The sequence below is a fragment of the Xyrauchen texanus genome, chromosome 2, assembly GCF_025860055.1.
Source record: "Xyrauchen texanus isolate HMW12.3.18 chromosome 2, RBS_HiC_50CHRs, whole genome shotgun sequence".
NCBI lineage: Eukaryota > Metazoa > Chordata > Actinopteri > Cypriniformes > Catostomidae > Xyrauchen > Xyrauchen texanus.
The window spans coordinates 39,198,021-39,213,114 of NC_068277.1; the positions used below are offsets into that span (position 1 = coordinate 39,198,021).

Below are 15,094 nucleotides of genomic sequence, written 5' to 3' on the forward strand. Positions count from 1 at the left end.
AATGTCAGAATGGGAAAGAAAAGTTATTTAAGCAATTTTGAGCGTGGCATGGTTGTTGGTGCCAGACGGGCCGGTCTGAGTATTTCACAATCTGCTCAGTTACTGGGATTTTCACGCACAATCATTTCTAGGGTTTACAAAGAATGGTGTGAAAAGGGAAAAACATCCAGTATGCGGCAGTCCTGTGGGCGAAAATGCCTTGTTGATGCTAGAGGTCAGAGGAGAATGGGCCGAATGATTCAAGCTGATAGAAGAGCAACTTTGCCTGAAATAACCACTCGTTACAACCGAGGTATGCAGCAAAGCACAACCTTGATGCGGATGGGCTACAACAGCAGAAGACCCCACCGGGTACCACTCATCTCCACTACAAATAGGAAAAAGAGGCTACAATTTGCAAGAGCTCACCAAAATTGGACAGTTGAAGACTGGAAAAATGTTGCCTGGTCTGATGAGTCTCGGTTTCTGTTGAGACATTCAGATGGTAGAGTCAGAGTTTGGCGTAAACAGAATGAGAACATGGATCCATCATGCCTTGTTACCACTGTGCAGGCTGGTGGTGGTGGTGTAATGGTGTGGGGGATGTTTTCTTGGCACACTTTAGGCCCCTTAGTGCCAATTGGGCATCGTTTAAATGCCACGGCCTACCTGAGCATTGTTTCTGACCATGTCCATCCCTTTATGGCCACCATGTACCCATCCTCTGATGGCTACTTCCAGCAGGATAATGCACCATGTCACAAAGCTCGAATCATTTCAAATTGGTTTCTTGAACATGACAATGAGTTCACTGTACTAAAATGGCCCCCACAGTCACCAGATCTCAACCCAATAGAGCATCTTTGGGATGTGGTGGAACGGGAGCTTCGTGCCCTGGATGTGCATCCCACAAATCTCCATCAACTGCAAGATGCTATCCTATCAATATGGGCCAACATTTCTAAAGAATGCTTTCAGCACCTTGTTGAATCAATGCCACGTAGAATTAAGGCAGTTCTGAAGGCGAAAGGGGGTCAAACACAGTATTAGTATGGTGTTCCTAATAATCCTTTAGGTGAGTGTTTTTGTCCTTAATTAAAACAGTGTATATATATATATATATATATATATATATATATATATATTGTTTTAAAAAACTATTTTTTATTTTGTTATTATTATTATTAAAAGAAAATTCCTTCACTGTTGCTAACAATCTGGTGCCTCCATCTGTAGAACTATATGTTAGTCTAGAGCCCTGTGACATGTTTGTTCTTTTAAATAGATTTATATTATCTATTGGTGTTTATGCATAATACAAATATTTAAAGTAATTTTCTGCGTTGAAGCATTTGACTATAAATTATTTCATTATAAACTCCCAGTACATAATAAACAAACACATGACAAGACGAACATGAGTAACCCATCTAAAATGAAGATCATTTTAAGCCATTATTCCTCCGACATATGCAAATGGGGGTCTGGTGTTGTAGGCTCATGGATGCGCGCACCCATAAACAATCCTTGGGGAAACACTGCACTTCTAATGTTACTGTCTCCTTAAGAAGAATTGCTTGTGTTCTAGCATTCTAAATAGAATAAATGAAAATGTAATTGCTATTGTAGCCATGTTGGTCTTGATTGCTGTGTTCCTTGTTGCCATGATTAGATCAATGATCTTCAGACTAAAGAAATCATCAAAACGTCATAGCAGTCTCTGGTTTCCTCAATGTACTTAGCTAGTGAATTTTACCCTTAGCAGAAACATGCCGCAATCAGCACCAGAGCTTTTCAACTTAAGTCAAAACTGACACAGCCAAACGTGCACACATCTTTTGTGGAACGATGTTGCTGTCTGTCATAGGGACAGATGAAAGAGAGCAGGATGAAAGGATGAGATTGAGCACTCATCCACTGTTCAGGGGCTTGGAATTGGACATCTGAGGGCTTTCATGACAGAGAGGTTTTTCAATGATACACTGTGTTAGCAGGCCTGGATTGAATGTACTATCACTGTTCCTCGGCAGCGTACTGAGTCTTTACCTGTAAAGCTGACTTAATCTGTAACTGTGTCCTTATTGTTTGAACAGAACTCCAGAAACACATTTAGCAGAAACATAGGTCTGCAGAATGTGTAGTAGTTTTGCTACAATGTGGTGAACATTTTTTCATCAAAAATGTAAAGGCAATTCATTTACAAATCTAATTAGTTATATTTGAAGTTGAAAGTGATTTTGTTGACAGTGTTATGCTTATGAATGATGCTCACTGGGTTGATCGGTTGGAAAGAGTTTGTGTGTGTGTGCTTAATTGTGTATGCCATGTGCACTAATCTGAATCTAAATTAATGTACTGTATACGAAACTGTTTCCTTTTGTAAACTTTGTCCCATTCATAACCATACATTAGAAGAAAACTGTTTATGTACAATATATAATGCTGTGTAATATTCAAATTTAACTCGGAGGGTACCAACATTGGCTTCAGCATTTTAGCACGATGACTGTATTGGTACACAAATTGATTAGATTCTGATTCATGTGGGTATATTTCAGTTGTAATCTTCATTTTGCTTACATTTGAAAGGAATTCTCTCTCAGCTAATGTTAAATTATACAGGGAAACTTCTAACTTGATATATTACACAATGTGAACCTCTGGGCCCAAACTATGCAGTTCAATTGCTATTCATTTAACAGATATAATAATCAACAACCAGAAAGTAAACTTTGAAGTAAAATAAAATTATCTTGGGATTTAAAAAAATCTATATCGGGATCGTTCAAATGAAGAACATGATTAATCTAAAAATTTCTATTTTACCCAGCCCTAGTATTGGGCAGTGTTCCTAAAAAACCAAGCAGCATTTGGGAGAATGATCAATGAATTCTTTAGCTTTAATATTGCAATTTATTAAACATTTTCCATATTAAATATAGCAAGTAGTACCTCCACAAGTTAAGAGGCATGAAGATCTACCTCCATAACCTAATCAATGCTCTTTACAATGTTATTTAATAGGATGTAAATAAGAAAAACTACAAACTGCTTATGTTAGCACCATTACTTTTTAGAGAAATGTATATGTATTATCAAAGTAGGTTTTTGTGATACCATTTTGTCAGTTTCCAACATAGCCATTTGAGGGCAGCATGCTCCATCCTGTACATCCTGGTGAAGGATCTGAGCTGTTAATAGGCTGCCGAGGCTTGCTCCCAGCTTGATCTTTTCAAACAGGCATAAATGAGAGTTGAAAAGCGTGGAAGGCACGGAACCGTCTCTGGGTAAATTACCAACATGGTAATGAATATTAGAGAGCCAGAGAGATGGCCGACTTACTCCAATTACCCAAGCCAAATAAAGAGAGAGGAATCAGGAGGAAGAAAGGCTGTGTTCAGCTTTCTCTCTCTCTTTCTCTCTTTTTTCTTTTTTGATGCAGATGGTGTCTGAAACTTCGACTTTTGATTGACGTGGTACGTTGCAGTGTTTTATAGTAATTTTAGAGCAATTTGCAAGGCACCTCTCAAAAGTCTCTATATCCCGTGTGCATTTGTGTGTGTGCAGAATTTAATATGTTTATGCCGTGTGCATGTGCTTTGATTGTGTGTTTTGTTAATTGTGTGGCCAATTCAGCAGACAGATGAACCATTAAATGTCTGCAATTATCTTATATAGTTCTCCAGGCCATTTTTCCCTGTAATGTAGGTGTGCATTTGTATGTGTGTAATTTTACAATGTGACCAAGTTGTTTGTGTGTATTTGAGAAAACCTGTCCACCTCTCAACCATCTCATTAAACCCTTTGTAAGCCTTCCAGAAAACTTAAGCAGACCGTCATCCTTCCACATTCTTCTTCACATGAGCGAGGGAGAGAGAGGCAGATAGGCAGATAAGTGTAGAGAACATCAATGCCATCGACTCACAATTCTCTTTATCACTCATCTAGAAAGCCAAAGAAATCACACAATTTCTGGAACCGCCGCATACCCTACACAGTGTCATTAGATCGATGCTATTGACTGGACATAAAGAATGCTCTCTCTTTGTCATACAGGTCCATCATGGCAACTGACAGCTTTCCCTGTTGTGAGATGCCCTCTATTTAATGCTATTGTCTTTAGATGTTCTTTGGATGTCCCGGGTCTCGGACTTTAACATTATAGCAAACTCAGAATGCGCTGTGCTATCTCTTTTTTCTTCAACCATGGTCAGTATATAAGCACAACATGGTATATAAGTTACAGATGTCTCTTAGAGAAGGAGGCTATTAATGAATAGAGAGAGAGACAGAGAGGAAGCTGCAGAGAGCAGCTGAAGGAGATGGAGAGTTTGAAGGAGGGGGAAAGAATTAAAGGAATATTTCAGGTTCAATTCAAGTTAAGCTTAATTGACAGCGTTTGTGGCATTATGATGATTACCTAATAAATTGATTTTAAAACATTATGTCACAAATGCTGTCGACTGAGCTTAACTTTTATTGAATCTGGAATGTTCCTTTAAAAAGGATTTACTGGCTGAGTCAATGGTGCATCATTTAAGCGTAACTCTTAGCCTCTGATAAAACCATCATGGCACCTGTATGCTTGCTTGTGTGTGAGAGAAAAAAGAGAGAGAGGTGTATACATGATTAGCTCTTGAGAGGCCTACTGTAGGAAGAAAGTCAGCTGCATTACAACCAGTTCTTCACATTCAACATGCAGATGTTCAAATTCGTTCTAATTAATTAAATATGTGGCACAACAAATAACTTGTAAAACAAACAGAAGAATGCAAATTCATAACGATACAGTACAAATTAAGAACAATAATAAGGCAACTAATTAGATGTCTGCAGATTTTCATTCACTCACCTGCACACACAAGATTCATTCTCAGAAGGCCTGGTATAAACAATATTACTAAACTGGCATCATTCCACTGTAAAACTGTATAACGGATCGTTGTTAATTTGTTGCATCAGTGCTTTAACACAGCAAAGGTCCCATGTCCTTGTGCATATATTTTAATTGTGTGATTGCACATTTACAAACACATTTAAATAAACAATCCTGAGAATACTATTCACTATTTGTTGAGACATAATTACATGTATTTAGTTTTAGGGAATATCTTCTTTTTTTTTTTTTATCCCCACAAGTGGTGTCAGTAAAGCAAATGTCAACAGTTTCTACAAAGCTCTTGGCAGTTCACACCTCCACAGAGGGTTTATGAATATCAAATTATTTCTCTATCTTTCTACATCTGCTCCTCTTCAACAAAGTTCACATCAAGACTGCCAGACAGCCTTAATCTGTCTGCAGGCTCTCTCCTGAGGGATTCCTAAATGCTTTTCTTAACAGATGTTTGACTAGTGGTAAACAGCACTCATTGCTGCAATGTTTTCCATTTCAGCCACTTTTGGGGCAATGACTAGATTTGCAGTAGATTGGCCTTGTGTGTAGGAGGCAAAAGAGGTTTAAGAGACTGTAACTGGGAATAAATGGGCAAGGAGGAGGTGGGAACCAGCTGAATAGTCAAAATAATGTTTAATGAAAACTTAAAAATATACAAACATAAACGCACACATGGCAGCTGCATATGTCTATCTCTCTCTCTCTCGAACTGCCACATCCAGCTGCACTTATCCCTCTACTCGGTTGATTACCCCAATTGGGGGCCGGGTATGCGTAGTCACGGCCCGACCACGCCCCGCCCTCCTCCTTGTCATATTCCTCCCTCCTTGCTCGCCGGTTCCCAGACACGTCGTTGCCTGGTCCGCAATCACTCCTCCACCCTCTGGTGGGCGACAGCCGCTCCTCCCCGGGCGGACCGGAGCCAGTACTCTGACCCCTGGTGGATGGAATGCCTGTCCGTGTTTTGGCGGCCGGTAGGGAATGCCTCCTCCCCTGGCAGCAGCTCCACTGTTCCAGGCGTCTGGTAGAGAGCCCCTCCTCCCCTCGCGGATGGTGGCCATTCCTCTGCATTCAGGCGGCCGGCAGTGACTCCTCTGTCCCCCGGCGGATGGCCGCGGCTGCTCATTTGGGTGGATGGCTGTGGCCAGGACTCCACGACAGTACATCCCTCCTCCTTCCCAGGCTTCGGCACCAATATAACAGGGTTAAAATGGGCAAGGAGGAGACGGGACCCAGCTGAACAGTCAACATAATGTTTAATGAAAACTTAAAAAGACACAAACATAAATGCACACATGGCAGCTGCATGTGGCTCTCTCTCTCTCTCCAACTGCCGCATCCCTCTGCACTTATCCCTCTCCTCGGCTGATTACCCCAACTGGGGGCCGGGCATGCATAGTCATGGCCCAGCCCCACCCTCCTCCTTGTCACAGTGACCTTTTGGTATTATTGGACAGGGGGCATTAATAGTCTGATCCTTGACTGTCAATGTGAGATAGTACTAATGAAGCTTGCAGGGTTGAATGTCTAGGAGCCAATATTCAGGGTAACAATGGAGGCTTGCAAATACTAATCCGCTGATTAGTATTTGTTGAGTGAATGAACATTCTGTAATTGTTAGGCTGGTGACTTCTAAATGAAGAATAAGAAACTTGTTAATCTTGTTTCAACAATAATCATGAGATTTTTTATGATCACAGTTTTGATCAATGCCCTGAATATACTGTGTGTCAAGCATTACAGTATTTATATACAATTTGTTCTATTGTTTCAGGAGTGCAGTTGTGAACATTGAGTCCCATATAAACTCACTGAGAAAATTATTAGGAACACTGTGGTCCTAATAAATTGCCCGAATTGGTCTTCTGCTGTTGTTGCCCACCCCTCTAGGTTCGATGTGTTGTGGATTCTGAGATGCTATTCTGCTCACTAAAATTGAGTGGTTATCTGAATTACCATAGCCCTTCTGTTAGCTCGAACAAGTCTGGCCATTCTCCGTTAATTTCTCTCATCAACAAAACGTTTCCATCCACAGAACTGCCACTCACTGGATGTTTTTTGTTCTTGGCACCATTTTGAATAAACTGTAGAGACTGTTGTGCGTGAAAATACCAGGAGAGTTTGTCAGTTACAGAAATACTCAAACCAGCCTGTCTGGCACCAACAATTATGCCACGGTCAAAATCAATAAGGTCAAATTTTTTCCCCAGTCTGATATTTGATGTGAACATTAACTGAAACTCCTGACATATAGCTGCATGATTTTATACATTACACTGCTGCCACATGATTTGCTGATTAGATTATTGCATGAATAAGTAGGTGTACATGTGTTCCTAATAAAGTGCTCATTGAGTGCATTACCCAGTGATCTTAATATGGGGTTGCAAAAAAAATATTTAAAATTAAATTACATTTGATTTATAAAGCACTTCAAAAACTACAGCTTTTACCAAAGTGCTGTCCATTAAAAAACAATTGTGTGTGGTCTCCCATACACTGCTACAGATGTTCATGCTAAAGTGTATTTCCAAATCCAGAAACATGAAAAGGGTTACAAAAATATACATTTTTCAGATTACAAAACCAAAAACGAATGCCTGTTTTTAATCAGGATTCCTGAACACCTACAGTAACAACCTACGAAGGTTGACTTATATTTACAGTATATAGCTATTTATTAAGCTGGGATATCATAATATATTTCAACATCATAATATTACTTCACCTTTAATGAAGATACTATAAAAATCCTTTATAATCCAGGACAGGCTCTCCTGCCCTCCGTCTAATTAATGCTGTTATACTATCACAATAAATTAAGCAATTCATGATGAACAGAATTAAATCAATGTTTATCAGCTTCTCTAATTGGCACTGGTTTCACATTAACTTGTGAACCCATTTGCGTATTGACCAACGCATCCAAAAGAAAGGGGCACCTCATCAAACCAAAGGATGGAAGACATAAAGGAATGTGAATACTTTAAAGACCATGGCATTCTCTCTTCCATTCTCAGTCTGTTATCTGAAAAGCAATAGATGTAGAAAACACACACACACGCACGCACGCACGCACGCACGCACGCACACGCACGCACACGCACACGCACACACACACACGCACACACTTGTTGTGTTTCCATGTTTTATGGGGACTTTCCATAGACATAATGGTTTTTATACTGTACAAACTTTATATTCTATCCCCTAAACCTAACCCTACCCCTAAACCTAACCCTCACAGAAAACTTTCTGCATTTTTACATTTTCAAAAAACATAATTTAGTATGATTTATAAGCTGTTTTCCTCATGGGGACCGACAAAATGTCCCCACAAGGTCAAAAATTTCGGGTTTTACTATCCTTATGGGGACATTTGGTCCCCACAAAGTGATAAATACACGCTCACACATACACACACTAGCTGCGGCATCAATTGCTGGACTACTAATTTGAAATAGCACATTGTATTAGGTTCCATCCAAGACCATTGCTGAGGCAAAAGGGTGCCACTTTCATGGGTGACAGGAAGGTAAGGATGTTGTAAGTGTGTGTGTGTGTGTTTTACCATGGAGGGTTAATGGTTGGATAACATATAAATGCTCACGTGTCCCTTTGCCTGCAATTTCGGTTACACTCTTTTTCATTCCCTCACACCTGTTTATTTATTTTGAAATATACCTATATTGTTTTGTTACTCTTTTTACATACAGCATAAGGCCCTTTCCCACCTACAGTCCTGGTACTTTTTCCCTACGTAACTTTCTAGATGTCTGCATGCACGATACAATAGCAACAACAATAACAAAATATCATCAACACCGACAGAGGACGCAGGTATTGACAAAGTGGCAGAGGTGCTCTTTAGCACGTAGCACACGCTCTGATTACAAATGGCAGCTGTGGACTCTTCTTTCTCAATTCTTTGTATGTCAGGTTTTTGAACATTCACAGGTTGCAGCACCTCCCACAGTCCCTATACACCCCAAAAATACCTATTCCAGAGTATGAGGAAATATAGTTCCTTGAAGCCATTTATGGGACATTTTTAGCTCAGTTGCGAAAATGAGGAAAAGTACTAGTCCTGGGGAAAGGTACTTAAAACAGGCCTACAGTTTGAGATTGTACACTGGTTCAGTAGAAGAAGAAAAAATACAGACACATAAGATGTCTGTCTATCATTATAGTAATTCAATCTTTCTCGATATTGCCCATAATAAAACTGTAAAAAAAAAAAATACTATATACTATACCTATACTTTATACTATAAAACTATTAAAGATATATTTCAGTGTAATATTACTGAACACTTATCCTCAGTTTATAAAAAGGGTCACAGCATAGCAAATGTGATATTTTCTCTCTTTTATCCAGCATCATTTTATCAGCAATGATGTATAGAATCCACTGATGGCAGCATACCATATACATCTGTGTTAAGTTTCAGTGTGGATCTGGCCACATTCTAGAGCCAAGGCCCCACACTTAAGCTAAGGCACTATAAGCCCATGATCTGTATACTCGATTCCTTACAGATATATGTCAATAAGAGATTTACATTGTTCAGCCCCCCCTCCTCAACACCACCCATTTCTAGGAAAACAGATTAACAGGTCTGAGTGTTGGAGGCTGGTAGAAGGCTAATGAGGTCACATCTATAGGGGCTTAAGAAGATGCTCTTCAGAGCATTCGTTCCTCCGCATCTGTGGCTAGTTAATAACATTCTTCCCATCCATCCGTTCAATCACCACATACCTGTGTCCCTTAGCGTTGTGAATAATCTCAAGTATGTCTGATTGGGTGACATTTGCATGAAAGGTGGACAAAAGCATCCTTGCATAAAAATCACTAGTAGGGATTTGACATGTCTGGCAATGTTTCTCCTTCCTGAAATGCATCTTAGAAGGTGTTATTGTTATTATAACATTTTGTTTAGAAGATAACAGTGGGTGAGGTTATTGGTCTGCAATTTTGACATTCATCTGAATATGGCATTTTGTAAATTGTAAATTCAGATGACTGAATGAAAGAGAGTTCCTAGAAGGCAGATACCACTTACTGCATACGTAGGGTACCCGCACATTTTCTTCTGAGTACTGTGCAAGTCTTTAGTAAAGATATGGACTAATTATTGTGAATAATTAGAATAACAACAGGAAAGTATTTAAATGTCTAATGGCTGGAAAAATAATGCTCTTTTTGGGTCTTTGTAATAACTTTTTAAATGTCAGGGATTCAATGTGTAAGTGAGGTTTCTTTTGAAAATAATCCTGTTACATTATGTTTCTCTTTGTCATTTTTATTATAGGATATACTTGGCAGGATGACACAACTCAGGAAGTTATCTCAAAAGAGCTCTCTCAGCTACCCAAAGTTCCTCTTGGACGATATACAAACACCTTGTCTCGTTCCACTGGCAACAACAGGTGAGCTCATAAAACCTGAAAAGTGGCCATGAAAGTAATATGTTTATTGGAACTTTTGTTGTTATTGAGTCCAATTAAATTTAAATCTCTTTGTATTAAGTAAGAGTTGTTAATATGTCAGATAATTGGATATAAGCAGGTATGTGTTTTGTGCACTGTTATATATTTATACAAATTGGACCTGTATTTGAAACAGAGTTCCTGATGCTGAAAGGAAGCTTAAGGCTCAGAAAGAAGAACTGCAGAGGTACCTACAAGAGCTTGGTTTCCTTCCTACTGATGTTAGCTTCTTCAAGCAGAGACCTCGAGTGCAGCAAGTCCTTTGGAATGTGAGTATTATTTTTAATTTAGAGCAAGCCATTTTTACTTTGAAGACCAAACACAAAATCACCACATCTTAAAGAAGGTAAGCCCATAATTTATCAAAATATGTCAAATTTCAAAACAGTTCTTCTCAGGTCACCCCACACCAGTAGATGTTATATATGTTAAAGGTGAAGTATGTCATTTCTGCACTAAACGGAATAATAAAAAAAAGGATGTTTTCAAACAACCTTTGTCAACTACTTAGACTCATCACAGTTTTTCACACTCTCTGATTCCCTATGAACAAACAGGCCATACTAAATAAAATGTGATAAATGTTTAATGTCGTATTAAACAAGACCACTATAACATACAGTATACACACTGGACAGAAAGCATGGCAGAGATATCGGGTCGTCTGATAACATTGGCGGATTGAATGACAACTGTGTGTGTGGGGGATCCAGCACATGTGGTAACTAGTAAGCATAACGAGACATATTCCGAATATCTTAAAAATGTATCTGGAGCTCGTCAGTAATAAGCTAACTCGTGTGGGAATACCATGAATGTAACTTACCTGTTGAGAAGCAACTCAGCAAGTTTGGCGTCTTCATCGAACCCTAAAAATTCACTCAAAGTCCTCACCTTTAAATAGACACATGTACTGTAGACAGAAGCATGACTGGACAAGTTCTTCAATCTCCTTGAAGAGTCCCCCTGTTTGCAGATGCAAGTTTGATAAATAAAGTCCAATTTCGTGAACAGTGCAATTTTTGAGTTTAGCCAAGTCACATAGCACCCTCTGATAAATCTTACATTCAGTTTCTAAACTCACAACAACCAGTGCTTCATAAAATTCCCATTTTCAAAATGCTTTTCTGACACAATATCTTCAGCTGCTCTTACCTTCTTGTGCTGCAAAATTGAGACGTGTCACCAGGCATCAACAAAGAGGAAGATATGATTGGCAAATCCAGTTTTGAAAATGTAAACATAAAATGTAAAAAGTATAACTATTTAAAAAAAACATTGGGTTATAACAGATGTAGGCAGTCTGGCAGTAGGGCAGCAGTGTAATTTATTCGACAGCTTTCCACGATGAGCCTTGCCCAGCATCAGTATAGGGAAGTAACAAAGTTGTTCAACTACTGTATTTTCCCATTTGTATAGCTTTTACAGTAGTTTTCTTTAACAAGTTATGTTGTAATATGAGAAAACAGTACACTGCCATTTGTCACATTGTATTGCACTCACAGCAGCCTAGCAAACCTAGACATTAATCAAATGCGCTGACCTAAACTGTCTTCTCTGTATCATGGGAAGTCGGATGGTTAAATGTATCGGTTATAACGATTTACCTATTGAATTGAATGTACCATTGGGAGGTCCAAATCATTTTAGTGAATAGCTTCGTTCGGACGGTTGTGATGAACCAGCGAAAATAAATAATTCACCATTTCACTCGAGCCCCTGGGTAGAAATCATTGTCTTTTTAATGTCTGATCACTGATTTAATGTATGTCACCATGTGAGTCAGGACCACCACTGTTTTTCGCTCACTGAAAAGTTACAATTATATGCCTTTTTCAAAACATAAAAGTTATTAGAAAGACTCTTTTGCATTGCATTTAGAATCCTTTGAAAACATGGTAGGTTTAAGTACCATCACTTCCCTTGTTCCTACTTAATACCCACAAATTATAATAGTTACAAAAGAGTGCATGACATGCACTTCACTTCACAACTTTCAGTTAAAAACATTGCTATTGTGGACACGTAATGCAAGGCAATACATGGTACTCACACACTATAACCAAACAACTGCTCTTGAAGTTAACAGTGGTGAGAGTTGAAAAGTTCACTGCATTATTGAACATTTAATTCCCTGTGGTGCTTTTGGAGCCAGCATGTGTATGTGGTGGTTTGTTCATCGAAGCCCACCCTGCTGTTCTAAAGCCAGTATGGCCTTCCATTCTGCTGGGATGGAGAGAATCTAATTGTTTTATATAATCTAGAGCAGAACAATATGCAGAGCATAATGAGAGAGACTGTTCAAATTCTTTTGTGGCTAAAACAGTCATGGATTTCACTCCATGGACTTAAACATTTATATAACTATTATATTTGTCTGTCATACCACTTTCATGATGCAGTTTCTGCAACTACATTCCCTAGCATTTTAACTGACTGATACCTTATGTATATTATCATTTTATTCTGTGTTTTAATACTGTAGTGTGTGCAAGACTAAATTGATAATGTGATTTTTATTATTCCTCAGTACAAGGGAAATGGACCTGTAAATCAGAAGGGTTTCAACCAGCTCAAAGAGAAGCATCTTCCACTCCACATCTCCTTCCTTCAAGGTCGACCTGATCACCAGGAACGACCTCCCCCAAGTCGATCATCCTTCACTGGTTTTGAGCGAGATCGTACTGGAGTCCCTCTCGCTGAGTTTGAGCAGTATCAAGCTGAGTTCATGAAAGCAGAAGATCTTGGTAAAGGTCAACCAGAGAAAATGCTGCGATATTTTAACCTTCAGCGCACTCCAGCTACCAAAACAGAAAAATGGCCAGAAGCTCCCAAGCAGCCTCCCAAACCGCAAATCGAGAAACTGTTTTTCAAATCTGGAACAAGCAGAGCTTCTTCCAAGGATGCCCTCAGTTCAGTAGATGGTGAGATCTTTCTTTCTTTTTCTCTCCCTTTCTTTCTTTCTTTCATTCTTGCTCTATTTCATTCTTTATATAATATTATATATATACAGTGGGTATGGAAAGTATTCAGACCCCCTTAAATTTTTCACTCTTTGTTATATTGCAGCCATTTGCTAAAATCATTTAAGTTCATATTTTCTCATTATTGTACACACAGCACCCCATATTGACAGAAAAACACAGAATTGTTGACATTTTTGCACATTTATTAAAAAAGAAAAACTGAAATATCACATGGTCCTAAGTATTCAGACCCTTTGTTCAGTATTTAGCAGAAGCACCCTTTTGATCTAATACAGCCATGACTCTTTTTGGGAAAGATGCAACAAGTTTTTCACATCTGGATTTAGGTATCCTCTGCCATTCCTCCTTGCAGATCCTCTCCAGTTCTGTCAGGTTGGATGGTAAACGTTGGTGGACAGCCATTTTCAGGTCTCTCCAGAGATGCTCAACTGGGTTTAAGTCAGGGCTCTGGCTGGGCCATTCAAGAACAGTCACGGAGTTGTTGTTAAGCCACTCCTTCGTTATTTTAGCGGTGTGCTTAGGGTCATTGTCTTGTTGGAAGGTGAACCTTCGGCCCAGTCTGAGGTCCAGAGCACTCTGGAGAAGGTTTTCGTCCAGGATATCCCTGTACTTGGCCACATTCATCTTTCCCTCGATTGCAACCAGTCGTCCTGTCCCTGCAGCTGAAAAACACCCCCACAGCATGATGCTGCCACCACCATGCTTCACTGTTGAGACTGTATTGGACAGGTGATGAGCAGTGCCTGGTTTTCTCCACACATACCGCTTAGAATTAAGGCCAAAAAGTTCTATCTTGGTCTCATCAGACCAGAGAATATTATTTATCACCATCTTGGAGTCCTTCAGGTGTTTTTTAGCAAACTACATGCAGGCTTTCATGTGTCTTGCACTGAGGAGAGGCTTCCGTCGGGCCACTCTGCCATAAAGCCCCGACTGGTGGATGGCTGCAGTGATGGTTGACTTACTACAACTTTCTCCCATCTCCCGACTGCATCTCTGGAGCTCAGCCACAGTAATCTTTGGGTTCTTCTTTACCTCTCTCACCAAGGCTCTTCTCCCCCGATAGCTCAGTTTGGCCGGACGGCCAGCTCTAGGAAGGGTTCAGGTCGTCCCAAACGTCTTCCATTTAAGGATTATGGAGGCCACTGTGCTCTTATGAACCTTAAGGGCAGCAGACATTTTTTTGTAACCTTGGCCAGATCTGTGCCTTGCCACAATTCTGTCTCTGAGCTCTTCAGGCAGTTCCTTTGACCTCATGATTCTCATTTGCTCTGACATGCGCTGTAAGGTCTTATATAGACAGGTGTGTGGCTTTCCTAATCAAGTCCAATCAGTATAATCAAACACAGCTGGACTCAATTGAAGGTGTAGAACCATCTCAAGGATGATCAGAAGAAATGGACAGCACCTGAGTTAAATATATGAGTGTCACAGCAAAGGGTCTGAATACTTAGGACCATGTGATATTTCAGTTTTTCTTTTTAATAAATGTGCAAAACTGTCAACAATTCTGTGTTTTTCTGTCAATATGGGGTGCTGTGTGTACAATAATGAGAAAAAAAAAATGAACTTAAATGATTTTAGCAAATGGCTGCAATATAACAAAGAGTGAAAAATTTAAGGGGGTCTGAATACTTTCCGTACCCACTGTATGTATATATATATATATATTACGTAAAATATGCTTTACTTTCAAACAAAGTTATACATTACTTGCACCTATGGCACATTAAAATTTTGAGGG

General features: G+C 39.4%; 1 protein-coding gene across 2 annotated transcripts in view; it reads left to right on the forward strand.

Moving 5' to 3' along the window:
* The window catches only part of LOC127653148 (receptor-type tyrosine-protein phosphatase N2-like), a 266,087-nt gene that overhangs the window by 64,878 nt on the left and 186,115 nt on the right, over positions 1-15,094 (forward strand). For both annotated transcript variants that reach the window (XM_052139704.1, XM_052139714.1), the window contains exons 4-6: positions 10,186-10,303; positions 10,500-10,632; positions 12,894-13,287. In XM_052139704.1, coding sequence (XP_051995664.1) covers positions 10,186-10,303; positions 10,500-10,632; positions 12,894-13,287 — 645 coding nt within the window. The remainder of the gene's footprint in view (positions 1-10,185; positions 10,304-10,499; positions 10,633-12,893; positions 13,288-15,094) is intronic.